Genomic DNA, 27896 nt, shown 5'->3' with positions numbered 1-27896 from the left:
CCATTTTTACCATCAGTGAGTCATCAGCGTGTCCATTTTTACCATCAGTGTGTCATCTGCGTGTCCATTTTTACCATCAGTGTGTCATCTGCGTGTCCATTTTTACCATCAGTGTGTGATCAGCGTGTCCATTTTTACCATCAGTGTGTCATCTGCGTGTCCATTTTTACCATCAGTGAGTCATCTGCGTGTCCATTTTTACCATCAGTGAGTCATCTCCGTGTCCGTTTTTACAATCAGTGTGTCATCTGCGTGTCCATTTTTACCATCAGTGAGTCATCTGCGTGTCCATTTTTACCATCAGTGTGTCATCTGCGTGTCCATTTTTACCATCAGTGTGTCATCTGCGTGTCCATTTTTACCATCAGTGAGTCATCTGCATGTCCATTTTTACCATCAGTGTGTGATCAGCGTGTCCATTTTTACCATCAGTGTGTCATCTGCGTGTCCATTTTTACCATCAGTGAGTCATCTGCGTGTCCATTTTTACCATCAGTGAGTCATCTCCGTGTCCGTTTTTACTATCAGTGTGTCATCTGCGTGTCCATTTTTACCATCAGTGAGTCATCTGCGTGTCCATTTTTACCATCAGTGTGTCATCTGCGTGTCCATTTTTACCATCAGTGTGTCATCTGCGTGTCCATTTTTACCATCAGTGAGTCATCTGCATGTCCATTTTTACCATCAGTGTGTGATCAGCGTGTCCATTTTTACCATCAGTGTGTCATCTGCGTGTCCATTTTTACCATCAGTGTGTGATCAGCGTGTCCATTTTTACCATCAGTGTGTCATCTGCGTGTCCATTTTTACCATCAGTGAGTCATCTGCGTGTCCATTTTTACCATCAGTGTGTGATCAGCGTGTCCATTTTTACCATCAGTGTGTCATCTGCGTGTCCATTTTTACCATCAGTGAGTCATCTGCATGTTCATTTTTACCATCAGTGTGTCATCTGCGTGTCCATTTTTACCATCAGTGTGTCATCTGCGTGTCCATTTTTACCATCAGTGAGTCATCTGCATGTCCATTTTTACCATCAGAGTGTCGTCCATGTGTCCGTTTTTACCATCAGTGTGTCGTCCATGTGTCGTTTTTACCATCAGTGTGTCGTCCATGTGTCGTTTTTACCATCAGTGTGTCGTCCATGTGTCCGTTTTTACCATCAGTGTGTCGTCCATGTGTCGTTTTTACCATCAGTGTGTCGTCCATGTGTCCGTTTTTACCATCAGTGTGTCGTCCATGTGTCGTTTTTACTATCAGTGTGTCATCTGCGTGTCCATTTTTACCATCAGTGAGTCATCTGCGTGTCCATTTTTACCATCAGTGTGTCATCTGCGTGTCCATTTTTACCATCAGTGTGTCATCTGCGTGTCCATTTTTACCATCAGTGAGTCATCTGCATGTCCATTTTTACCATCAGTGTGTGATCAGCGTGTCCATTTTTACCATCAGTGTGTCATCTGCGTGTGCATTTTTACCATCAGTGTGTGATCAGCGTGTCCATTTTTACCATCAGTGTGTCATCTGCGTGTCCATTTTTACCATCAGTGAGTCATCTGCGTGTCCATTTTTACCATCAGTGAGTCATCTGCATGTTCATTTTTACCATCAGTGTGTCATCTGCGTGTCCATTTTTACCATCAGTGTGTCATCTGCGTGTCCATTTTTACCATCAGTGTGTCATCTGCATGTCCATTTTTACCATCAGTGTGTCGTCCATGTGTCCGTTTTTACCATCAGTGTGTCGTCCATGTGTCGTTTTTACCATCAGTGTGTCGTCCATGTGTCCGTTTTTACCATCAGTGTGTCGTCCATGTGTCGTTTTTACCATCAGTGTGTCGTCCATGTGTCCGTTTTTACCATCAGTGTGTCGTCCATGTGTCGTTTTTACCATCAGTGTGTCGTTCATGTGTCGTTTTTACCATCAGTGTGTCGTCCATGTGTCGTTTTTACCATCAGTGTGTCGTCCATGTGTCGTTTTTACCATCAGTGTGTCGTCCATGTGTCGTTTTTACCATCAGTGTGTCGTCCATGTGTCCGTTTTTACCATCAGTGTGTCATCTGCGTGTCCATTTTTACCATCAGTGTGTCGTCCATGTGTCCGTTTTTACCATCAGTGTGTCGTCCATGTGTCGTTTTTACCATCAGTGTGTCGTCCATGTGTCCGTTTTTACCATCAGTGTGTCGTCCATGTGTCGTTTTTACCATCAGTGTGTCGTCCATGTGTCCGTTTTTACCATCAGTGTGTCGTCCATGTGTCGTTTTTACCATCAGTGTGTCGTTCATGTGTCGTTTTTACCATCAGTGTGTCGTCCATGTGTCGTTTTTACCATCAGTGTGTCGTTCATGTGTCGTTTTTACCATCAGTGTGATGTCCATGTGTCGTTTTTACCATCAGTGAGTCATCTGCGTGTCCATTTTTGCCATCAGTGTGTCATCTGCGTGTCCATTTTTACCATCAATGTGTCATCTGCGTTTCCATTTTTACCATCAGTGTGTCATCTGCATGTCCTTTTTTACCATCAGTGAGTCATCTGCATGTCCATTTTTACCATCAGTGTGTCATCTGCATGTCCATTTTTACCATCAGTGAGTCATCTGCGTGTCCATTTTTACCATCAGTGTGTCATCTGCATGTCCATTTTTACCATCAGTGTGTCATCTGCGTGTCCATTTTTACCATCACTGAGTCATCTGCGTGTCCATTTTTACCATCAGTGTGTCATCTGCATGTCCATTTTTACCATCAGTGTGTCATCTGCATGTCCATTTTTACCATCAGTGTGTCGTCCATGTGTCCGTTTTTACCATCAGTGTGTCGTCCATGTGTCCGTTTTTACCATCAGTGTGTTGTCCATGTGTCCGTTTTTACCATCAGTGTGTTGTCCATGTGTCCGTTTTTACCATCAGTGTGATGTCCATGTGTCCGTAGTTTTACCATCAGTGTGTGATCAGCGTGTCCATTTTTACCATCAGTGTGTCATCTGCGTGTCCATTTTTACCATCAGTGTGTCGTCCATGTGTCCGTTTTTACCATCAGTGTGTCGTCCATGTGTCCGTTTTTACCATCAGTGTGTTGTCCATGTGTCCGTTTTTACCATCAGTGTGTTGTCCATGTGTCCGTTTTTACCATCAGTGTGATGTCCATGTGTCCGTAGTTTTACCATCAGTGTGTGATCAGCGTGTCCATTTTTACCATCAGTGAGTCATCTGCGTGTCCATTTTTACCATCAGTGTGTCATCTGCGTGTCCATTTTTACCATCAGTGAGTCATCTGCATGTCCATTTTTACCATCAGTGAGTCATCTGCGTGTCCATTTTTACCATCAGGGTGTCATCTGCATGTCCATTTTTACCATCAGTGAGTCATCTGCGTGTTCATTTTTACCATCAGTGTGTGATCAGCGTGTCCATTTTTACCATCAGTGAGTCATCTGCGTGTCCATTTTTACCATCAGTGTGTCATCTGCGTGTCCATTTTTACCATTAGTGTGTCATCTGCATGTCCATTTTTACCATCAGTGTGTGATCAGCGTGTCCATTTTTACCATCAGTGAGTCATCTGCATGTCCATTTTTACCATCAGTGTGTCATCTGCGTGTCAATTATTACCATCAGTGTGTCATCTGCGTGTCCATTTTTACTATCAGTGTGTCATCTGCATGTCCGTTTTTACCATCAGTGTGTCATCTGCGTGTCAATTATTACCATCAGTGTGTCATCTGCGTGTCCATTTTTACCATCAGTGAGTCATCTGCGTGTCCATTTTTACCATCAGTGAGTCATCTGCATGTCCATTTTTACCATCAGTGAGTCATCTGCGTGTCCATTTTTACCATCAGTGTGTCATCTGCGTGTCCATTTTTACCATCAGTGAGTCATCTGCATGTCCATTTTTACCATCAGTGAGTCATCTGCGTGTCCATTTTTACCATCAGTGAGTCATCTGCGTGTCCATTTTTACCATCAGTGTGTCATCTGCATGTCCATTTTTACCATCAGTGTGTCATCTGCGTGTCCATTTTTACCATCAGTGTGTGATCAGCGTGTCCATTTTTACCATCAGTGTGTCATCTGCGTGTCCATTTTTACCATCAGTGTGTCATCTGCGTGTCCATTTTTACCATCAGTGTGTCATCTGCGTGTCCATTTTTACCATCAGTGAGTCATATGTGTGTCCATTTTTACCATCAGTGAGTCATCTGCGTGTCCATTTTTACCATCAGTGTGTCATCTGCATGTCCATTTTTACCATCAGTGAGTCATCTCCGTGTCCATTTTTACCATCAGTGTTTCATCTGCATGTCCATTTTTACCATCAGTGTGTCATCTGCATGTCCATTTTTACCATCAGTGAGTCATCTGCGTGTCCATTTTTACCATCAGTGTGTCATCTGCATGTCCATTTTTACCATCAGTGTGTCATCTGCATGTCCATTTTTACCATCAGTGAGTCATCTGCGTGTCCATTTTTACCATCAGTGAGTCATCTGCGTGTCCATTTTTACCATCAGTGTGTCATCTGCATGTCCATTTTTACCATCAGTGTGTCATCTGCATGTCCATTTTTACCATCAGTGTGTCATCTGCGTGTCCATTTTTACCATCAGTGAGTCATCTGCGTGTCCATTTTTACCATCAGTGAGTCATCTGCGTGTCCATTTTTACCATCAGTGAGTCATCTGCTTGTCCGTTTTTACCATCAGTGTGTCATCTGCATGTCCATTTTTACCATCAGTGAGTCATCTGCGTGTCCATTTTTACCATCAGTGAGTCATCTGCGTGTCCATTTTTACCATCAGTGAGTCATCTGCGTGTCCATTTTTACCATCAGTGTGTGATCAGCGTGTCCATTTTTACCATCAGTGTGTGATCAGCGTGTCCATTTTTACCATCAGTGAGTCATCTGCATGTCCATTTTTACCATCAGTGTGTCATCTGCGTGTCCATTTTTACCATCAGTGTGTCATCTGCATGTCCATTTTTACCATCAGTGAGTCATCTGCGTGTCCATTTTTACCATCAGTGAGTCATCTGCGTGTATATTTTTACCATCAGTGTGTGATCAGCGTGTCCATTTTTACCATCAGTGTGTGATCAGCGTGTCCATTTTTACCATCAGTGAGTCATCTGCGTGTCCATTTTTACCATCAGTGAGTCATCTGCTTGTCCGTTTTTACCATCAGTGAGTCATCTGCGTGTCCATTTTTACCATCAGTGTGTGATCAGCGTGTCCATTTTTACCATCAGTGTGTGATCAGCGTGTCCATTTTTACCATCAGTGAGTCATCTGCATGTCCATTTTTACCATCAGTGTGTCATCTGCGTGTCCATTTTTACCATCAGTGTGTCATCTGCATGTCCATTTTTACCATCAGTGAGTCATCTGCGTGTCCATTTTTACCATCAGTGAGTCATCTGCGTGTATATTTTTACCATCAGTGTGTCATCTGCGTGTCCATTTTTACCATCAGTGTGTCATCTGCATGTCCATTTTTACCATCAGTGAGTCATCTGCGTGTCCATTTTTACCATCAGTGAGTCATCTGCGTGTCCATTTTTACCATCAGTGTGTCATCTGCATGTCCATTTTTACCATCAGTGAGTCATCTCCGTGTCCATTTTTACCATCAGTGTGTCATCTGCATGTCCATTTTTACCATCAGTGTGTCATCTGCATGTCCATTTTTACCATCAGTGAGTCATCTGCGTGTCCATTTTTACCATCAGTGTGTCATCTGCATGTCCATTTTTACCATCAGTGTGTCATCTGCATGTCCATTTTTACCATCAGTGAGTCATCTGCGTGTCCATTTTTACCATCAGTGAGTCATCTGCGTGTCCATTTTTACCATCAGTGTGTCATCTGCATGTCCATTTTTACCATCAGTGTGTCATCTGCATGTCCATTTTTACCATCAGTGTGTCATCTGCGTGTCCATTTTTACCATCAGTGAGTCATCTGCGTGTCCATTTTTACCATCAGTGAGTCATCTGCGTGTATATTTTTACCATCAGTGTGTGATCAGCGTGTCCATTTTTACCATCAGTGAGTCATCTGCGTGTCCATTTTTACCATCAGTGTGTCATCTGCATGTCCATTTTTACCATCAGTGAGTCATCTCCGTGTCCATTTTTACCATCAGTGTGTCATCTGCATGTCCATTTTTACCATCAGTGTGTCATCTGCATGTCCATTTTTACCATCAGTGAGTCATCTGCGTGTCCATTTTTACCATCAGTGTGTCATCTGCATGTCCATTTTTACCATCAGTGTGTCATCTGCGTGTCCATTTTTACCATCAGTGAGTCATCTGCGTGTCCATTTTTACCATCAGTGAGTCATCTGCGTGTCCATTTTTACCATCAGTGAGTCATCTGCTTGTCCGTTTTTACCATCAGTGTGTCATCTGCATGTCCATTTTTACCATCAGTGAGTCATCTGCGTGTCCATTTTTACCATCAGTGAGTCATCTGCGTGTCCATTTTTACCATCAGTGAGTCATCTGCGTGTCCATTTTTACCATCAGTGTGTGATCAGCGTGTCCATTTTTACCATCAGTGTGTGATCAGCGTGTCCATTTTTACCATCAGTGAGTCATCTGCATGTCCATTTTTACCATCAGTGTGTCATCTGCATGTCCATTTTTACCATCAGTGAGTCATCTGCGTGTCCATTTTTACCATCAGTGAGTCATCTGCGTGTATATTTTTACCATCAGTGTGTGATCAGCGTGTCCATTTTTACCATCAGTGTGTGATCATCGTGTCCATTTTTACCATCAGTGTGTGATCAGCGTGTATATTTTTACCATCAATGTGTCATCTGCATGTCCATTTTTACCATCAGTGTGTCATCTGTATATCCATTTTTACCATCAATGTGTCATCTGCGTGTCCATTTTTACCATCAGTGAGTCATCTGCGTGTCCATTTTTACCATCAATGTGTCATCTGCGTGTCCATTTTTACCATCAGTGTGTCATCTGCGTGTCCATTTTTACCATCAGTGTGTCATCTGCATGTCCATTTTTACCATCAATGTGTCATCTGCGTGTCCATTTTTACCATCAGTGTGTCATCTGCGTGTCCATTTTTACCATCAGTGAGTCATCTGCATGTCCATTTTTACCATCAGTGTGTCATCTGCGTGTCCATTTTTACCATCAGTGTGTGATCAGCGTGTCCATTTTTACCATCAGTGTGTCATCTGCGTGTCCATTTTTACCATCAGTGAGTCATCTGCGTGTCCATTTTTACCATCAGTGAGTCATCTCCGTGTCCGTTTTTACCATCAGTGTGTCATCTGCGTGTCCATTTTTACCATCAGTGAGTCATCTCCGTGTCTATTTTTATCATCAGTGAGTCATCTGCGTGTCCTTTTTTACCATCAGTGAGTCATCTGCGTGTCTATTTTTATCATCAGTGAGTCATCTGCGTGTCCATTTTTACCATCAGTGTGTGATCAGCGTGTCCATTTTTACCATCAGTGAATCATCTGCGTGTCCATTTTTACCATCAGTGTGTCATCTGCGTGTCCATTTTTACCATCAGTGTGTGATCAGCGTGTCCATTTTTACCATCAGTGTGTGGTCAGCATGTCCATTTTTACCATCAGTGTGTCATCTGCGTGTCCATTTTTACCATCAGTGTGTGATCAGCGTGTCCATTTTTACCATCAGTGTGTGATCAGCGTGTCCATTTTTACCATCAGTGTGTCATCTGCGTGTCCATTTTTACCATCAGTGAGTCATCTGCGTGTCCATTTTTACCATCAGTGTGTGATCAGCGTGTCCATTTTTACCATCAGTATGTCATCTGCATGTCCATTTTTACCATCAGTGTGTCATCTGCATGTCCATTTTTACCATCAGTGTGTCATCTGCATGTCCATTTTTACCATCAGTGTGTCATCTGCATGTCCATTTTTACCATCAGTGAGTCATCTGCGTGTCCATTTTTACCATCAGTGAGTCATCTGCGTGTCCGTTTTTACCATCAGTGTGTCATCTGCATGTCCATTTTTACCATCAGTGTGTCATCTGCATGTCCATTTTTACCATCAATGTGTCATCTGCGTGTCCATTTTTACCATCAGTGTGTCATCTGCGTGTCCATTTTTACCATCAATGTGTCATCTGCATGTCCATTTTTACCATCAGTGAGTCATCTGCGTGTCCATTTTTACCATCAGTGAGTCATCTGCATGTCCATTTTTACCATCAGTGTGTCATCTGCATGTCCATTTTTACCATCAATGTGTCATCTGCGTGTCCATTTTTACCATCAGTGTGTCATCTGCATGTCCATTTTTACCATCAATGTGTCATCTGCGTGTCCATTTTTACCATCAGTGTGTCATCTGCGTGTCCATTTTTACCATCAATGTGTCATCTGCGTGTCCATTTTTACCATCAGTGAGTCATCTGCGTGTCCGTTTTTACCATCAGTGTGTCATCTGTGTGTCCATTTTTACCATCAATGTGTCATCTGCGTGTCCATTTTTACCATCAGTGAGTCATCTGCGTGTCCATTTTTACCATCAGTGTGTCATCTGCGTGTCCATTTTTACCATCAGTGAGTCATCTGCGTGTCCGTTTTTACCATCAGTGTGTCATCTGCGTGTCCATTTTTACCATCAATGTGTCATCTGCGTGTCCATTTTTACCATCAGTGTGTCATCTGCGTGTCCATTTTTACCATCAGTGTGTCGTCCATGTGTCCGTTTTTACCATCAGTGTGTCGTCCATGTGTCGTTTTTACCATCAGTGTGTCGTCCATGTGTCGTTTTTACCATCAGTGTGTCGTTCATGTGTCCGTTTTTACCATCAGTGTGTCGTCCATGTGTCGTTTTTACCATCAGTGTGTCGTCCATGTGTCCGTTTTTACCATCAGTGTGTCGTCCATGTGTCGTTTTTACCATCAGTGTGTCGTTCATGTGTCGTTTTTACCATCAGTGTGTCGTTCATGTGTCCGTTTTTACCATCAGTGTGATGTCCATGTGTCGTTTTTACCATCAGTGTGATGTCCATGTGTCGTTTTTACCATCAGTGTGTCGTCCATGTGAAAATTTTTACCATCAGTGTGTCATCTGCGTGTCCATTTTTACCATCAATGTGTCATCTGCGTTTCCATTTTTACCATGAGTGTGTCATCTGCATGTCCTTTTTTACCATCAGTGAGTCATCTGCGTGTCCTTTTTTACCATCAGTGAGTCATCTGCGTTTCCTTTTTTACCATCAGTGTGTGATCAGCGTGTCCATTTTTACCATCAGTGTGTCATCTGCATGTCCATTTTTACCATCAGTGAGTCATCTGCGTGTCCTTTTTTACCATCAGTGAGTCATCTGCATGTCCATTTTTACCATCAGTGTGTCATCTGCATGTCCATTTTTACCATCAGTGTGTCATCTGCGTGTCCATTTTTACCATCAGTGTGTCATCCATGTGTCCGTTTTTACCATCAGTGTGTTGTCCATGTGTCCGTTTTTACCATCAGTGTGTGATCAGCGTGTCCATTTTTACCATCAGTGAGTCATCTGCATGTCCATTTTTACCATCAGTGAGTCATCTGCATGTCCATTTTTACCATCAGTGTGTCATCTGCATGTCCATTTTTACCATCAGTGTGTCATCTGCATGTCCATTTTTACCATCAGTGTGTCATCTGCATGTCCATTTTTACCATCAGTGTGTCATCTGCATGTCCATTTTTACCATCAGTGAGTCATCTGCATGTCCATTTTTACCATCAGTGTGTGATCAGCGTGTCCATTTTTACCATCAGTGTGTGGTCAGCGTGTCCATTTTTACCATCAGTGAGTCATCTGCGTGTCCATTTTTACCATCAGTGTGTGATCAGCGTGTCCATTTTTACCATCAGTGTGTCATCTGCATGTCCATTTTTACCATCAGTGAGTCATCTGCGTGTCCATTTTTACCATCAGTGTGTGATCAGCGTGTCCATTTTTACCATCAGTGAGTCATCTGCATGTCCATTTTTACCATCAGTGTGTCATCTGCATGTCCATTTTTACCATCAGTGTGTCATCTGCATGTCCATTTTTACCATCAGTGTGTCATCTGCATGTCCATTTTTACCATCAGTGTGTCATCTGCATGTCCATTTTTACCATCAGTGAGTCATCTGCATGTCCATTTTTACCATCAGTGTGTCATCTGCGTGTCCATTTTTACCATCAGTGTGTGATCAGCGTGTCCATTTTTACCATCAGTGTGTGGTCAGCGTGTCCATTTTTACCATCAGTGAGTCATCTGCGTGTCCATTTTTACCATCACTGTGTGATCAGCGTGTCCATTTTTACCATCAGTGTGTCATCTGCATGTCCATTTTTACCATCAGTGAGTCATCTGCGTGTCCATTTTTACCATCAGTGTGTGATCAGCGTGTCCATTTTTACCATCAGTGTGTCATCTGCGTGTCCATTTTTACCATCAGTGTGTGATCTGCGTTTCCATTTTAACCATCAGTGTGTCATCTGCGTGTCCTTTTTTACCATCAATGTGTCATCTGCGTTTCCATTTTTACCATCAGTGTGTCATCTGCGTTTCCATTTTTACCATCAGTGTGTCATCTGCATGTCCATTTTTACCATCAGTGTGTGATCGTGTCCATTTTTACCATCAGTGTGTCATCTGCGTGTCCGTTTTTACCATCAGTGTGTCATCTGCGTGTCCATTTTTGCCATCAATGTGTGATCAGCGTGTCCATTTTTACCATCAGTGTGTCATCTGCGTGTCCGTTTTTACCATCAGTGTGTCGTCCATGTGTCCGTTTTTACCATCAGTGTGTCGTCCATGTGTCCGTTTTTACCATCAGTGTGTGATCTGCGTGTCCGTTTTTACCATCAGTGTGTCGTCCATGTGTCCGTTTTTACCATCAGTGTGTGATCTGCGTGTCCGTTTTTACCATCAGTGTGTCGTCCATGTATCCGTTTTTACCATCAGTGTGTCGTCCATGTGTCGTTTTTACCATCAGTGTGTCGTTCATGTGTCGTTTTTACCATCAGTGTGTCGTCCATGTATCCGTTTTTACCATCAGTGTGTCGTCCATGTGTCGTTTTTACCATCAGTGTGTCGTTCATGTGTCGTTTTTACCATCAGTGTGTGATCTGCGTGTCCGTTTTTACCATCAGTGTGTCGTCCATGTATCCGTTTTTACCATCAGTGTGTCGTCCATGTGTCGTTTTTACCATCAGTGTGTCGTTCATGTGTCGTTTTTACCATCAGTGTGTTGTCCATGTGAAAGTTTTTACCATCAGTGTGTTGTCCATGTGAAAGTTTTTACCATCAGTGTGTCGTCCATGTGTCCGTTTTTACCATCAGTGTGTCGTCCATGTGTCCGTTTTTACCATCAGTGTGTCGTCCGTGTGTCGTTTTTACCATCAGTGTGTCGTCCATGTGTCTGTTTTTACCATCAGGGTGTCGTCCATGTGTCGTTTTTACCATCAGGGTGTCGTTCATGTGTCGTTTTTACCATCAGTGTGTCGTCCATGTGTCGTTTTTACCATCAGTGTGTCGTTCATGTGTCGTTTTTACCATCAGTGTGTCGTCCATGTGTCGTTTTTACCATCAGTGTGTCATCCATGTGTCCGTTTTTAACATCAGTGTGTCGTCCATGTGTCTGTTTTTACCATCAGTGTGTCGTCCATGTGTCTGTTTTTACCATCAGTGTGTCGTCCATGTGTCTGTTTTTACCATCAGTGTGTCGTCCATGTGTCCGTTTTTACCATCAGTGTGTCATCTGCGTGTCTATTTTTATCATCAGTGTGTCATCTGCGTGTCCATTTTTACCATCAGTGTGTCATCTGCGTGTCCGTTTTTACCATCAGTGTGTCGTCCATGTGTCCGTTTTTACCATCAGTGTGTTGTCCATGTGTCCGTTTTTACCATCAGTGTGATGTCCATGTGTCGTTTTTACCATCAGTGTGTCGTCCATGTGTCCGTTTTTACCATCAGTGTGTCGTCCATGTGTCCGTTTTTACCATCAGTGTGTCGTCCATGTGTCTGTTTTTACCATCAGTGTGTCGTCCATGTATCGTTTTTACCATCAGTGTGTCGTTCATGTGTCCGCTTTTACCATCAGTCTGTCGTCCATGTGTCCGTTTTTACCATCAGTGTGTCGTCCATGTGTCCGCTTTTACCATCAGTCTGTCGTCCATGTGTCCGCTTTTACCATCAGTCTGTCGTCCATGTATCGTTTTTACCATCAGTGTGTCGTCCATGTGTCCGTTTTTACCATCAGTGTGTCGTCCATGTGTCCGTTTTTACCATCAGTCTGTCGTCCATGTGTCCGTTTTTACCATCAGTGTGTCGTCCATGTATCGTTTTTACCATCAGTCTGTCGTCCATGTGTCCGTTTTTACCATCAGTGTGTCGTCCATGTGTCCGTTTTTACCATCAGTGTGTCGTCCATGTGTCCGTTTTTACCATCAGTGTGTCGTCCATGTGTCCGTTTTTACCATCAGTGTGTCGTCCATGTGTCTGTTTTTACCATCAGTGTGTCGTCCATGTGTCTGTTTTTACCATCAGTGTGTCGTCCATGTGTCTGTTTTTACCATCAGTGTGTCGTCCATGTGTCCGTTTTTACCATCAGTGTGTCGTCCATGTGTCCGTTTTTACCATCAGTGTGATGTCCATGTGTCGTTTTTACCATCAGTGTGTCGTTCATGTGTCGTTTTTGCCATCAGTGTGTCGTCCATGTATCGTTTTTACCATCAGTGTGTCGTCCATGTGTCCGTTTTTACCATCAGTGTGTCGTCCATGTGTCCGTTTTTACCATCAGTGTGTCGTCCATGTGTCTGTTTTTACCATCAGTGTGTCGTCCATGTATCGTTTTTACCATCAGTGTGTCGTTCATGTGTCCGCTTTTACCATCAGTCTGTCGTCCATGTGTCCGTTTTTACCATCAGTGTGTCGTCCATGTGTCCGCTTTTACCATCAGTCTGTCGTCCATGTGTCCGCTTTTACCATCAGACTGTCGTCCATGTATCGTTTTTACCATCAGTGTGTCGTCCATGTGTCCGTTTTTACCATCAGTGTGTCGTCCATGTGTCCGTTTTTACCATCAGTCTGTCGTCCATGTGTCCGTTTTTACCATCAGTGTGTCGTCCATGTATCGTTTTTACCATCAGTGTGTCGTCCATGTGTCCGTTTTTACCATCAGTGTGTCGTCCATGTGTCGTTTTTACCATCAGTGTGTTGTCCATGTGTCGTTTTTACCATCAGTGTGTCGTCCATGTGTCGTTTTTACCATCAGTGTGTCGTCCATGTGTCCGGTTTTACCATCAGTGTGTCGTCCATGTGTCCATTTTTACCATCAGTGTGTCATCTGCGTGTCCGTTTTTACCATCAGTGTGTTGTCCATGTGTCCGTTTTTACCATCAGTGTGTCGTCCATGTGTCCGTTTTTACCATCAGTGTGTCGTCCATGTGTCCATTTTTACCATCAGTGTGTCGTCCATGTGTCCGTTTTTACCATCAGTGTGTTGTCCATGTGTCCGTTTTTACCATCAGTGTGTCGTCCATGTGTCGTTTTTACCATCAGTGTGTCGTCCATGTGTCCGTTTTTACCATCAGTGTGTCGTCCATGTGTCCGTTTTTACCATCAGTGTGTCGTCCATGTGTCCATTTTTACCATCAGTGTGTCATCTGCGTGTCCGTTTTTACCATCAGTGTGTTGTCCATGTGTCCGTTTTTACCATCAGTGTGTCGTCCATGTGTCCGTTTTTACCATCAGTGTGTCGTCCATGTGTCCGTTTTTACCATCAGTGTGTCGTCCATGTGTCCGTTTTTACCATCAGTGTGTCGTCCATGTGTCCGTTTTTACCATCAGTGTGTCGTCCATGTGTCGTTTTTACCATCAGTGTGTCGTCCATGTGTCCGTTTTTACCATCAGTGTGTCGTCCATGTGTCCGTTTTTACCATCAGTGTGTCGTCCATGTGTCGTTTTTACCATCAGTGTGTCGTCCATGTGTCGTTTTTACCATCAGTGTGTCGTCCATGTGTCTGTTTTTACCATCAGTGTGTCGTCCATGTGTCTGTTTTTACCATCAGTGTGTCGTCCATGTGTCTGTTTTTACCATCAGTGTGTCGTCCATGTGTCCGTTTTTACCATCAGTGTGTCGTCCATGTGTCCGTTTTTACCATCAGTGTGATGTCCATGTGTCGTTTTTACCATCAGTGTGTCGTTCATGTGTCGTTTTTGCCATCAGTGTGTCGTCCATGTATCGTTTTTACCATCAGTGTGTCGTCCATGTGTCCGTTTTTACCATCAGTGTGTCGTCCATGTGTCCGTTTTTACCATCAGTGTGCCGTCCATGTGTCTGTTTTTACCATCAGTGTGTCGTCCATGTATCGTTTTTACCATCAGTGTGTCGTTCATGTGTCCGCTTTTACCATCAGTGTGTCGTCCATGTATCGTTTTTACCATCAGTGTGTCGTCCATGTGTCCGCTTTTACCATCAGTCTGTCGTCCATGTGTCCGCTTTTACCATCAGTCTGTCGCCCATGTATCGTTTTTACCATCAGTGTGTCGTCCATGTGTCCGTTTTTACCATCAGTGTGTCGTCCATGTGTCCGTTTTTACCATCAGTCTGTCGTCCATGTGTCCGTTTTTACCATCAGTGTGTCGTCCATGTATCGTTTTTACCATCAGTGTGTCGTCCATGTGTCCGTTTTTACCATCAGTGTGTCGTCCATGTGTCCGTTTTTACCATCAGTGTGTCGTCCATGTGTCCGTTTTTACCATCAGTGTGTCGTCCATGTGTCCGTTTTTACCATCAGTGTGTCGTCCATGTGTCCATTTTTACCATCAGTGTGTCATCTGCGTGTCCGTTTTTACCATCAGTGTGTCGTCCATGTGTCCGTTTTTACCATCAGTGTGTCGTCCATGTGTCCGTTTTTACCATCAGTGTGTCGTCCATGTGTCCGTTTTTACCATCAGTGTGTCGTCCATGTGTCCGTTTTTACCATCAGTGTGTCGTCCATGTGTCGTTTTTACCATCAGTGTGTCGTCCTTGTGTCGTTTTTACCATCAGTGTGTCGTCCATGTGTCGTTTTTACCATCAGTGTGTCGTCCATGTGTCGTTTTTACCATCAGTGTGTCGTCCATGTGTCCGTTTTTACCATCAGTGTGTCGTCCATGTGTCCATTTTTACCATCAGTGTGTCATCTGCGTGTCCGTTTTTACCATCAGTGTGTTGTCCATGTGTCCGTTTTTACCATCAGTGTCGTCCATGTGTCCGTTTTTACCATCAGTGTGTCGTCCATGTGTCGTTTTTACCATCAGTGTGTCGTCCATGTGTCGTTTTTACCATCAGTGTGTCGTCCATGTGTCGTTTTTACCATCAGTGTGTCGTCCATGTGTCTGTTTTTACCATCAGTGTGTCGTCCATGTGTCCGTTTTTACCATCAGTGTGTCGTCCATGTGTCCGTTTTTACCATCAGTGTGTCGTCCATGTGTCCGTTTTTACCATCAGTGTGTCGTCCATGTGTCCGTTTTTACCATCAGTGTGTCGTCCATGTGTCAGTTTTTACCATCAGTGTGTCGTCCATGTGTCGTTTTTACCATCAGTGTGTCGTCCATGTGTCGTTTTTACCATCAGTGTGTCGTCCATGTGTCCGTTTTTACCATCAGTGTGTCGTCCATGTGTCCGTTTTTACCATCAGTGTGTCGTCCATGTGTCCGTTTTTACCATCAGTGTGTCGTCCATGTGTCCGTTTTTACCATCAGTGTGTCGTCCATGTGTCCGTTTTTACCATCAGTGTGTCGTCCATGTGTCCGTTTTTACCATCAGTGTGTCGTCCATGTGTCAGTTTTTACCATCAGTGTGTTGTCCATGTGTCCGTTTTTACCATCAGTGTGTCGTCCATGTGTCGTTTTTACCATCAGTGTGTCGTCCATGTATCCGTTTTTACCATCAGTGTGTCGTCCATGTGTCCGTTTTTACCATCAGTGTGTCGTCCATGTGTCGTTTTTACCATCAGTGTGTCGTCCTTGTGTCGTTTTTACCATCAGTGTGTCGTCCATGTGTCGTTTTTACCATCAGTGTGTCGTCCATGTGTCGTTTTTACCATCAGTGTGTCGTCCATGTGTCCGTTTTTACCATCAGTGTGTCGTCCATGTGTCCATTTTTACCATCAGTGTGTCATCTGCGTGTCCGTTTTTACCATCAGTGTGTTGTCCATGTGTCCGTTTTTACCATCAGTGTGTCGTCCATGTGTCCGTTTTTACCATCAGTGTGTCGTCCATGTGTCCGTTTTTACCATCAGTGTGTCATCTGCGTGTCCGTTTTTACCATCAGTGTGTTGTCCATGTGTCCGTTTTTACCATCAGTGTCGTCCATGTGTCCGTTTTTACCATCAGTGTGTCGTCCATGTGTCGTTTTTACCATCAGTGTGTCGTCCATGTGTCGTTTTTACCATCAGTGTGTCGTCCATGTGTCGTTTTTACCATCAGTGTGTCGTCCATGTGTCTGTTTTTACCATCAGTGTGTCGTCCATGTGTCCGTTTTTACCATCAGTGTGTCGTCCATGTGTCCGTTTTTACCATCAGTGTGTCGTCCATGTGTCCGTTTTTACCATCAGTGTGTCGTCCATGTGTCCGTTTTTACCATCAGTGTGTCGTCCATGTGTCAGTTTTTACCATCAGTGTGTCGTCCATGTGTCGTTTTTACCATCAGTGTGTCGTCCATGTGTCGTTTTTACCATCAGTGTGTCGTCCATGTGTCCGTTTTTACCATCAGTGTGTCGTCCATGTGTCCGTTTTTACCATCAGTGTGTCGTCCATGTGTCCGTTTTTACCATCAGTGTGTCGTCCATGTGTCCGTTTTTACCATCAGTGTGTCGTCCATGTGTCCGTTTTTACCATCAGTGTGTCGTCCATGTGTCCGTTTTTACCATCAGTGTGTCGTCCATGTGTCAGTTTTTACCATCAGTGTGTTGTCCATGTGTCCGTTTTTACCATCAGTGTGTCGTCCATGTGTCGTTTTTACCATCAGTGTGTCGTCCATGTATCCGTTTTTACCATCAGTGTGTCGTCCATGTGTCCGTTTTTACCATCAGTGTGTCGTCCATGTGTCGTTTTTACCATCAGTGTGTCGTCCTTGTGTCGTTTTTACCATCAGTGTGTCGTCCATGTGTCGTTTTTACCATCAGTGTGTCGTCCATGTGTCGTTTTTACCATCAGTGTGTCGTCCATGTGTCCGTTTTTACCATCAGTGTGTCGTCCATGTGTCCATTTTTACCATCAGTGTGTCATCTGCGTGTCCGTTTTTACCATCAGTGTGTTGTCCATGTGTCCGTTTTTACCATCAGTGTCGTCCATGTGTCCGTTTTTACCATCAGTGTGTCGTCCATGTGTCCGTTTTTACCATCAGTGTGTCGTCCATGTGTCAGTTTTTACCATCAGTGTGTTGTCCATGTGTCGTTTTTACCATCAGTGTGTCGTCCATGTGTCGTTTTTACCATCAGTGTGTCGTCCATGTGTCGTTTTTACCATCAGTGTGTCGTCCATGTGTCTGTTTTTACCATCAGTGTGTCGTCCATGTGTCCGTTTTTACCATCAGTGTGTCGTCCATGTGTCCGTTTTTACCATCAGTGTGTCGTCCATGTGTCCGTTTTTACCATCAGTGTGTCGTCCATGTGTCCGTTTTTACCATCAGTGTGTCGTCCATGTGTCAGTTTTTACCATCAGTGTGTCGTCCATGTGTCGTTTTTACCATCAGTGTGTCGTCCATGTGTCGTTTTTACCATCAGTGTGTCGTCCATGTGTCCGTTTTTACCATCAGTGTGTCGTCCATGTGTCCGTTTTTACCATCAGTGTGTCGTCCATGTGTCCGTTTTTACCATCAGTGTGTCGTCCATGTGTCCGTTTTTACCATCAGTGTGTCGTCCATGTGTCCGTTTTTACCATCAGTGTGTCGTCCATGTGTCAGTTTTTACCATCAGTGTGTGATCTGCGTGTCCGTTTTTACCATCAGTGTGTGATCTGCGTGTCCGTTTTTACCATCAGTGTGTCGTCCATGTATCCGTTTTTACCATCAGTGTGTCGTCCATGTGTCGTTTTTACCATCAGTGTGTCGTTCATGTGTCGTTTTTACCATCAGTGTGTCGTCCATGTATCCGTTTTTACCATCAGTGTGTCGTCCATGTGTCGTTTTTACCATCAGTGTGTCGTTCATGTGTCGTTTTTACCATCAGTGTGTGATCTGCGTGTCCGTTTTTACCATCAGTGTGTCGTCCATGTATCCGTTTTTACCATCAGTGTGTCGTCCATGTGTCGTTTTTACCATCAGTGTGTCGTTCATGTGTCGTTTTTACCATCAGTGTGTTGTCCATGTGAAAGTTTTTACCATCAGTGTGTTGTCCATGTGAAAGTTTTTACCATCAGTGTGTCGTCCATGTGTCCGTTTTTACCATCAGTGTGTCGTCCATGTGTCCGTTTTTACCATCAGTGTGTCGTCCGTGTGTCGTTTTTACCATCAGTGTGTCGTCCATGTGTCTGTTTTTACCATCAGGGTGTCGTCCATGTGTCGTTTTTACCATCAGGGTGTCGTTCATGTGTCGTTTTTACCATCAGTGTGTCGTCCATGTGTCGTTTTTACCATCAGTGTGTTGTCCATGTGAAAGTTTTTACCATCAGTGTGTCGTCCATGTGTCCGTTTTTACCATCAGTGTGTCGTCCATGTGTCCGTTTTTACCATCAGTTGTCGTCCATGTGTCCGTTTTTACCATCAGTGTGTCGTCCGTGTGTCGTTTTTACCATCAGTGTGTCGTCCATGTGTCTGTTTTTACCATCAGTGTGTCGTCCATGTGTCGTTTTTACCATCAGTGTGTCGTTCATGTGTCGTTTTTACCATCAGTGTGTCGTCCATGTGTCGTTTTTACCATCAGTGTGTCATCCATGTGTCCGTTTTTAACATCAGTGTGTCGTCCATGTGTCTGTTTTTACCATCAGTGTGTCGTCCATGTGTCTGTTTTTACCATCAGTGTGTCGTCCATGTGTCCGTTTTTACCATCAGTGTGTCGTCCATGTGTCCGTTTTTACCATCAGTGTGTCATCTGCGTGTCTATTTTTATCATCAGTGTGTCATCTGCGTGTCCATTTTTACCATCAGTGTGTCATCTGCGTGTCCGTTTTTACCATCAGTGTGTCGTCCATGTGTCCGTTTTTACCATCAGTGTGTTGTCCATGTGTCGTTTTTACCATCAGTGTGTCGTCCATGTGTCCGTTTTTACCATCAGTGTGTCGTCCATGTGTCCGTTTTTACCATCAGTGTGTCGTCCATGTGTCTGTTTTTACCATCAGTGTGTCGTCCATGTATCGTTTTTACCATCAGTGTGTCGTTCATGTGTCCGCTTTTACCATCAGTCTGTCGTCCATGTGTCCGTTTTTACCATCAGTGTGTCGTCCATGTGTCCGCTTTTACCATCAGTCTGTCGTCCATGTGTCCGCTTTTACCATCAGTCTGTCGTCCATGTATCGTTTTTACCATCAGTGTGTCGTCCATGTGTCCGTTTTTACCATCAGTGTGTCGTCCATGTGTCCGTTTTTACCATCAGTCTGTCGTCCATGTGTCCGTTTTTACCATCAGTGTGTCGTCCATGTATCGTTTTTACCATCAGTCTGTCGTCCATGTGTCCGTTTTTACCATCAGTGTGTCGTCCATGTGTCCGTTTTTACCATCAGTGTGTCGTCCATGTGTCCGTTTTTACCATCAGTGTGTCGTCCATGTGTCCGTTTTTACCATCAGTGTGTCGTCCATGTGTCTGTTTTTACCATCAGTGTGTCGTCCATGTGTCTGTTTTTACCATCAGTGTGTCGTCCATGTGTCTGTTTTTACCATCAGTGTGTCGTCCATGTGTCCGTTTTTACCATCAGTGTGTCGTCCATGTGTCCGTTTTTACCATCAGTGTGATGTCCATGTGTCGTTTTTACCATCAGTGTGTCGTTCATGTGTCGTTTTTGCCATCAGTGTGTCGTCCATGTATCGTTTTTACCATCAGTGTGTCGTCCATGTGTCCGTTTTTACCATCAGTGTGTCGTCCATGTGTCCGTTTTTACCATCAGTGTGTCGTCCATGTGTCTGTTTTTACCATCAGTGTGTCGTCCATGTATCGTTTTTACCATCAGTGTGTCGTTCATGTGTCCGCTTTTACCATCAGTCTGTCGTCCATGTGTCCGTTTTTACCATCAGTGTGTCGTCCATGTGTCCGCTTTTACCATCAGTCTGTCGTCCATGTGTCCGCTTTTACCATCAGACTGTCGTCCATGTATCGTTTTTACCATCAGTGTGTCGTCCATGTGTCCGTTTTTACCATCAGTGTGTCGTCCATGTGTCCGTTTTTACCATCAGTCTGTCGTCCATGTGTCCGTTTTTACCATCAGTGTGTCGTCCATGTATCGTTTTTACCATCAGTGTGTCGTCCATGTGTCCGTTTTTACCATCAGTGTGTCGTCCATGTGTCGTTTTTACCATCAGTGTGTTGTCCATGTGTCGTTTTTACCATCAGTGTGTCGTCCATGTGTCGTTTTTACCATCAGTGTGTCGTCCATGTGTCCGGTTTTACCATCAGTGTGTCGTCCATGTGTCCATTTTTACCATCAGTGTGTCATCTGCGTGTCCGTTTTTACCATCAGTGTGTTGTCCATGTGTCCGTTTTTACCATCAGTGTGTCGTCCATGTGTCCGTTTTTACCATCAGTGTGTCGTCCATGTGTCCATTTTTACCATCAGTGTGTCGTCCATGTGTCCGTTTTTACCATCAGTGTGTTGTCCATGTGTCCGTTTTTACCATCAGTGTGTCGTCCATGTGTCGTTTTTACCATCAGTGTGTCGTCCATGTGTCGTTTTTACCATCAGTGTGTCGTCCATGTGTCCGTTTTTACCATCAGTGTGTCGTCCATGTGTCCGTTTTTACCATCAGTGTGTCGTCCATGTGTCCATTTTTACCATCAGTGTGTCATCTGCGTGTCCGTTTTTACCATCAGTGTGTTGTCCATGTGTCCGTTTTTACCATCAGTGTGTCGTCCATGTGTCCGTTTTTACCATCAGTGTGTCGTCCATGTGTCCGTTTTTACCATCAGTGTGTCGTCCATGTGTCCGTTTTTACCATCAGTGTGTCGTCCATGTGTCCGTTTTTACCATCAGTGTGTCGTCCATGTGTCGTTTTTACCATCAGTGTGTCGTCCATGTGTCCGTTTTTACCATCAGTGTGTCGTCCATGTGTCCGTTTTTACCATCAGTGTGTCGTCCATGTGTCGTTTTTACCATCAGTGTGTCGTCCATGTGTCGTTTTTACCATCAGTGTGTCGTCCATGTGTCTGTTTTTACCATCAGTGTGTCGTCCATGTGTCTGTTTTTACCATCAGTGTGTCGTCCATGTGTCTGTTTTTACCATCAGTGTGTCGTCCATGTGTCCGTTTTTACCATCAGTGTGTCGTCCATGTGTCCGTTTTTACCATCAGTGTGATGTCCATGTGTCGTTTTTACCATCAGTGTGTCGTTCATGTGTCGTTTTTGCCATCAGTGTGTCGTCCATGTGTCTGTTTTTACCATCAGTGTGTCGTCCATGTGTCTGTTTTTACCATCAGTGTGTCGTCCATGTGTCTGTTTTTACCATCAGTGTGTCGTCCATGTGTCCGTTTTTACCATCAGTGTGTCGTCCATGTGTCCGTTTTTACCATCAGTGTGATGTCCATGTGTCGTTTTTACCATCAGTGTGTCGTTCATGTGTCGTTTTTGCCATCAGTGTGTCGTCCATGTATCGTTTTTACCATCAGTGTGTCGTCCATGTGTCCGTTTTTACCATCAGTGTGTCGTCCATGTGTCCGTTTTTACCATCAGTGTGTCGTCCATGTGTCTGTTTTTACCATCAGTGTGTCGTCCATGTATCGTTTTTACCATCAGTGTGTCGTCCATGTGTCCGTTTTTACCATCAGTGTGTCGTCCATGTGTCCGTTTTTACCATCAGTGTGTCGTCCATGTATCGTTTTTACCATCAGTGTGTCGTCCATGTGTCCGCTTTTACCATCAGTCTGTCGTCCATGTGTCCGCTTTTACCATCAGTCTGTCGCCCATGTATCGTTTTTACCATCAGTGTGTCGTCCATGTGTCCGTTTTTACCATCAGTGTGTCGTCCATGTGTCCGTTTTTACCATCAGTCTGTCGTCCATGTGTCCGTTTTTACCATCAGTGTGTCGTCCATGTATCGTTTTTACCATCAGTGTGTCGTCCATGTGTCCGTTTTTACCATCAGTGTGTCGTCCATGTGTCCGTTTTTACCATCAGTGTGTCGTCCATGTGTCCGTTTTTACCATCAGTGTGTCGTCCATGTGTCCATTTTTACCATCAGTGTGTCATCTGCGTGTCCGTTTTTACCATCAGTGTGTTGTCCATGTGTCCGTTTTTACCATCAGTGTGTCGTCCATGTGTCCGTTTTTACCATCAGTGTGTCGTCCATGTGTCCGTTTTTACCATCAGTGTGTCGTCCATGTGTCCGTTTTTACCATCAGTGTGTCGTCCATGTGTCGTTTTTACCATCAGTGTGTCATCTGCGTGTCCGTTTTTACCATCAGTGTGTTGTCCATGTGTCCGTTTTTACCATCAGTGTGTCGTCCATGTGTCCGTTTTTACCATCAGTGTGTCGTCCATGTGTCCGTTTTTACCATCAGTGTGTCGTCCATGTGTCCGTTTTTACCATCAGTGTGTTGTCCATGTGTCGTTTTTACCATCAGTGTGTCGTCCTTGTGTCGTTTTTACCATCAGTGTGTCGTCCATGTGTCGTTTTTACCATCAGTGTGTCGTCCATGTGTCGTTTTTACCATCAGTGTGTCGTCCATGTGTCCGTTTTTACCATCAGTGTGTCGTCCATGTGTCCATTTTTACCATCAGTGTGTCATCTGCGTGTCCGTTTTTACCATCAGTGTGTTGTCCATGTGTCCGTTTTTACCATCAGTGTCGTCCATGTGTCCGTTTTTACCATCAGTGTGTCGTCCATGTGTCGTTTTTACCATCAGTGTGTCGTCCATGTGTCGTTTTTACCATCAGTGTGTCGTCCATGTGTCGTTTTTACCATCAGTGTGTCGTCCATGTGTCTGTTTTTACCATCAGTGTGTCGTCCATGTGTCCGTTTTTACCATCAGTGTGTCGTCCATGTGTCCGTTTTTACCATCAGTGTGTCGTCCATGTGTCCGTTTTTACCATCAGTGTGTCGTCCATGTGTCCGTTTTTACCATCAGTGTGTCGTCCATGTGTCAGTTTTTACCATCAGTGTGTCGTCCATGTGTCGTTTTTACCATCAGTGTGTCGTCCATGTGTCGTTTTTACCATCAGTGTGTCGTCCATGTGTCCGTTTTTACCATCAGTGTGTCGTCCATGTGTCCGTTTTTACCATCAGTGTGTCGTCCATGTGTCCGTTTTTACCATCAGTGTGTCGTCCATGTGTCCGTTTTTACCATCAGTGTGTCGTCCATGTGTCCGTTTTTACCATCAGTGTGTCGTCCATGTGTCAGTTTTTACCATCAGTGTGTTGTCCATGTGTCCGTTTTTACCATCAGTGTGTCGTCCATGTGTCGTTTTTACCATCAGTGTGTCGTCCATGTGTCCGTTTTTACCATCAGTGTGTCGTCCATGTGTCCGTTTTTACCATCAGTGTGTCGTCCATGTGTCATTTTTACCATCAGTGTGTCGTCCTTGTGTCGTTTTTACCATCAGTGTGTCGTCCATGTGTCGTTTTTACCATCAGTGTGTCGTCCATGTGTCGTTTTTACCATCAGTGTGTCGTCCATGTGTCCGTTTTTACCATCAGTGTGTCGTCCATGTGTCCATTTTTACCATCAGTGTGTCATCTGCGTGTCCGTTTTTACCATCAGTGTGTTGTCCATGTGTCCGTTTTTACCATCAGTGTCGTCCATGTGTCCGTTTTTACCATCAGTGTGTCGTCCATGTGTCCGTTTTTACCATCAGTGTGTCGTCCATGTGTCAGTTTTTACCATCAGTGTGTTGTCCATGTGTCGTTTTTACCATCAGTGTGTCGTCCATGTGTCGTTTTTACCATCAGTGTGTCGTCCATGTGTCCGTTTTTACCATCAGTGTGTCGTCCATGTGTCCGTTTTTACCATCAGTGTGTCGTCCATGTGTCCGTTTTTACCATCAGTGTGTCGTCCATGTGTCCGTTTTTACCATCAGTGTGTCGTCCATGTGTCCGTTTTTACCATCAGTGTGTCGTCCATGTGTCCGTTTTTACCATCAGTGTGTCGTCCATGTGTCAGTTTTTACCATCAGTGTGTTGTCCATGTGTCCGTTTTTACCATCAGTGTGTCGTCCATGTGTCGTTTTTACCATCAGTGTGTCGTCCATGTGTCCGTTTTTACCATCAGTGTGTCGTCCATGTGTCCGTTTTTACCATCAGTGTGTCGTCCATGTGTCGTTTTTACCATCAGTGTGTCGTTCATGTGTCGTTTTTACCATCAGTGTGTCGTCCATGTGTCGTTTTTACCATCAGTGTGTCATCTGCGTGTCCGTTTTTACCATCAGTGTGTCATCTGCGTGTCCGTTTTTACCATCAGTGTGTCGTCCATGTGTCGTTTTTACCATCAGTGTGTCGTTCATGTGTCGTTTTTACCATCAGTGTGTCGTCCATGTGTCCGTTTTTACCATCAGTGTGTCATCAGTGGTTTTCACAGATGGATAAAGAAATAAACAAAGCTTCTCCTATACTTTGCAATGTTAAACACGGACAGTACACAGATGACACACTGATGCCACACATATGCCATCCGTGTGCTCTACGTGTTTTTCACAGACATAGACTTGTATTGGCCCTTGTTATCTGTGTTGCCAGAAAAAAACTGACATGTCTCCGTGTGTTTTGCATGGACACACGGTCCATGAAGAACACGGACATTTGAGCAGCACCATAGATTAAAAAGGGTATGTGTTATATCCGTGAAAAAAACAGATACAACATGTACGTACAACACGGACGTCTAAATGAGGCATAAGAGAAAATATTTACCAGTGCACACTTCTTCATATGTGGGATTCTTTGTGAAACCTCCTGCATAACCCACTTGTGTAGAGAAGACCCCTTTCTGTCTCCAGAACAGTCGTTCAACGCCCCAGAAACAGCCCATGCCTGTAAAAGGAGACAGTCAGGACAGGACATCCATGTAACACTGCTCTTTAAAATTTGGTACTATTTGGAACTTAAAGGGGGTTGTCCACTAAATAACCTAAATAAAATAAACATATACTCACCTCCCAAACCAGCGCCATTCCCTTTGTGCTGTGTGAGCGTGATAAAATGTCGGAGCCACAGCGCTGGTCCGGAAGGCGGGTATGTGGGTTTTTTTTAACCGCCATTTAACAATGGGGCTTTCCAGTAGTGGACAACCACTTTAATATTATATTATAAATAATAATCTATATTTATATAACATATTCTGCAACATGTAAGAATTCATAGGGGACATGTACAAACAAAATAACACTTTACATAGTAACAAACTAATTAACAATGCAAGGAAGAGGAGTGCGGGGCCTGTTCTCAAAAGCTTCTAATATAAGAGGAAATAAAGGTGTCACAAAAGGTAAATGTGCTTGTTTTTTAGGATCCAGCCATTGTTTATACTAAATAAGATAGCACTGATAAATCTGCTTGTACTATTAAAGGGGGTTTTACACTACAATGATATTGATGACATATCAGGAGAGGTCATAAATATGACATCGGTAAGACTTACCAAACATTGCCAACTCAAATCCTGCCGGGTATGGCTCCAATGTTAAGTTTCCATTTACAGCATGCTTGGCTGAGGAGGAGAAGGATAGATAATAAAATGCATGCAAAGACTGGAGAAATACTCTGCAGTGCTGTGACTCTCGGCAATCCTATGTTACTTAATTACCTTGCATGCTCTCTGTTAGAAGAGTGTTATCTTCATTTAAATAGTGTTTATGAATTGACATTCTTACCTGCCACCTTGAGAGCGTCAGCCCTCCCTGGTAGGGCTTCTTCAGCAGTAGGAAGAACAGTCTTGCTAGGCATTGCTGTGACAAATGACTGTAGGAGGCATAGTCAACCCCAGGTATTTATAGGGTATAATTACGAGAAGTGGGCAGAGGTCAGCAGAATTTTTCTAATAAGTAACTAATGAGATCTGCTTGTTAAAGAGACACGAAAATCAATATTACTTAAAAACTTGTCCTGTCCAAATGTACTACTTGTAGCCATCTGCAAAAATTGTGTATGGCGCAGAAACAGGTCACATGTGCATGTTAGACCCTTTGTATGATTTGTATCTCATTACAGCTCTGTAGGCAATGTTATGCACACAGGTGGTACATGTGGTTCATGAACCCACTGTGCTGCGCTTACCTAGGAGGGGCGTAGCTAAGTGGCTACCTGGTGTTCCCTGGAGCTCCTGATGGTGGAGTCAGGCTTGAGCAGCAGGTAGCCGCCAGGTACCATTCCTAGGTAGTCCACAGTACTGCAGCTACTGACACTAAGGATCAGGTATGCAGACATGGATAGGACTCAGACTCTGTGCAGACTACTAGTTTCTGGATCCTCTGCAGAACGGTTACTGACACGGACTCGGGCTCCGTTCAGACTACCAGTTTCAGAATCCATGGTTACTGACCCAGAGTCTTTGACAGGGACAATTCAGAGTTTGATAGGACAGTCCGGATACACGGAATACTCAGATAGGCACACAGGTATCAGACACTGATTCAGGTACTGCCCCTTTACACAGACCAGGGGACGAAGTTCAGGCACTGGGACCAAGGGTTCAGGTTTCACGCACTGGCCAAACTAGGACCAGGGACTACAGGTTAAGGATTGGACCAGGGAACCTAACAACTCACTAGTTGCACCACTAACACACAAATGAAACTCGTTGCTTTGGCACCTTCCTATTGGGGAGAGTGCCTTTTAAACAAGATGCCTCCCAGCTATTGGCTCGGGGAATCTTAGCAGGTGTGCACGCTGGCCCTTTAAGAACAAGACTAGGCACATCACCGGAAAAAGTGCACAGGGGCAAGAAGCTGGACGCACGCTGTGCTGAGCGATGGGTCAGAAGCTACAGTATGTCACAAGAGCGCAATGCAAGTCTACGGGAGCCAGAACGAGGCTCTCATATACTTGTATTGTAAAGTGACCTCCATGCAGCTCCATGAAACACTGGAGCTGCATGCAGGTCACTTTTTGCTGGAGACAGACAGGAACGGTGGTGAAAACGGATGAAAACGCCGGAAGTTGAGTATTAGACAGGGGGCAGGGAACTTACATTGAAAGCTCCACTCCAGCGGTGCAAAAAAAACCCCGCTGGAGTGGTGATTTAACTAAACTTTCTATTCACTATATGCACATATTAATAATAGATGTATGCCCCCTAGAACTATTTCAGCCATCAACACAAGTTCTTTGTTCAATAAAGTAACTAGCCAGTAGTTTTGCGGTAAGTAATTATTATTCAAATTGGAGTACAAAATCTTTATAAATTATCTATTAACTAAAGGCTCAGATAAATAGACTAAATGTTGTTATGACCCCATACATCAGGTCTCAAAGGCAGAAGTTGGCAAAGTTGTTGGACTGCTTCCTAGTGTCCTGAGATACTGTTTAAACAGCTATTGGTGATCCAATACTGATGTTTAAAAGGGACGCTGCAAGCTTTCTCACTCGAACACTCATTTACCACCCATGTGTCACAGGTTGGCTGCGGTTCCCCAAACTCAACAGCCTCATGGGCATATATCAGGTTGTCAAGTTCAGGTTGGGGACCCATTGTGAATCCAGCCTCAAAGTCATCCAACCCCGCCATTTTTGGCAAGACTGGCTCTAATGTGTTGCTTGAATGATGATGTTT

At 44.1% G+C, this 27896-nt stretch overlaps 1 protein-coding gene across 1 annotated transcript in view; it reads right to left on the bottom strand.

The window, feature by feature from the left end:
- Window positions 1-26154, bottom strand: part of LOC141220302 (peptide methionine sulfoxide reductase MsrA-like) — a 175351-nt gene extending 149197 nt beyond the window's left edge. Inside the window, exons 1-3 of the mRNA XM_073666259.1 lie at window positions 25999-26154; window positions 25767-25835; window positions 25040-25159 (exon numbers count right to left, since the gene is read on the bottom strand). Coding sequence (XP_073522360.1) covers window positions 25040-25159; window positions 25767-25835; window positions 25999-26071 — 262 coding nt within the window. The 5' untranslated portion in view covers window positions 26072-26154. The remainder of the gene's footprint in view (window positions 1-25039; window positions 25160-25766; window positions 25836-25998) is intronic.
- Window positions 26155-27896: the final 1742 nt, after the last annotated feature.

Source organism: Phyllobates terribilis, unplaced genomic scaffold (assembly GCF_046119375.1).
Source record: "Phyllobates terribilis strain yellow unplaced genomic scaffold, ASM4611937v1 Scaffold_2__4_contigs__length_985480577, whole genome shotgun sequence".
Classification (NCBI taxonomy): domain Eukaryota; kingdom Metazoa; phylum Chordata; class Amphibia; order Anura; family Dendrobatidae; genus Phyllobates; species Phyllobates terribilis.
Note: the sequence above shows the minus strand (reverse complement) of the source record. Positions and strands in the feature narration are given on the sequence as shown.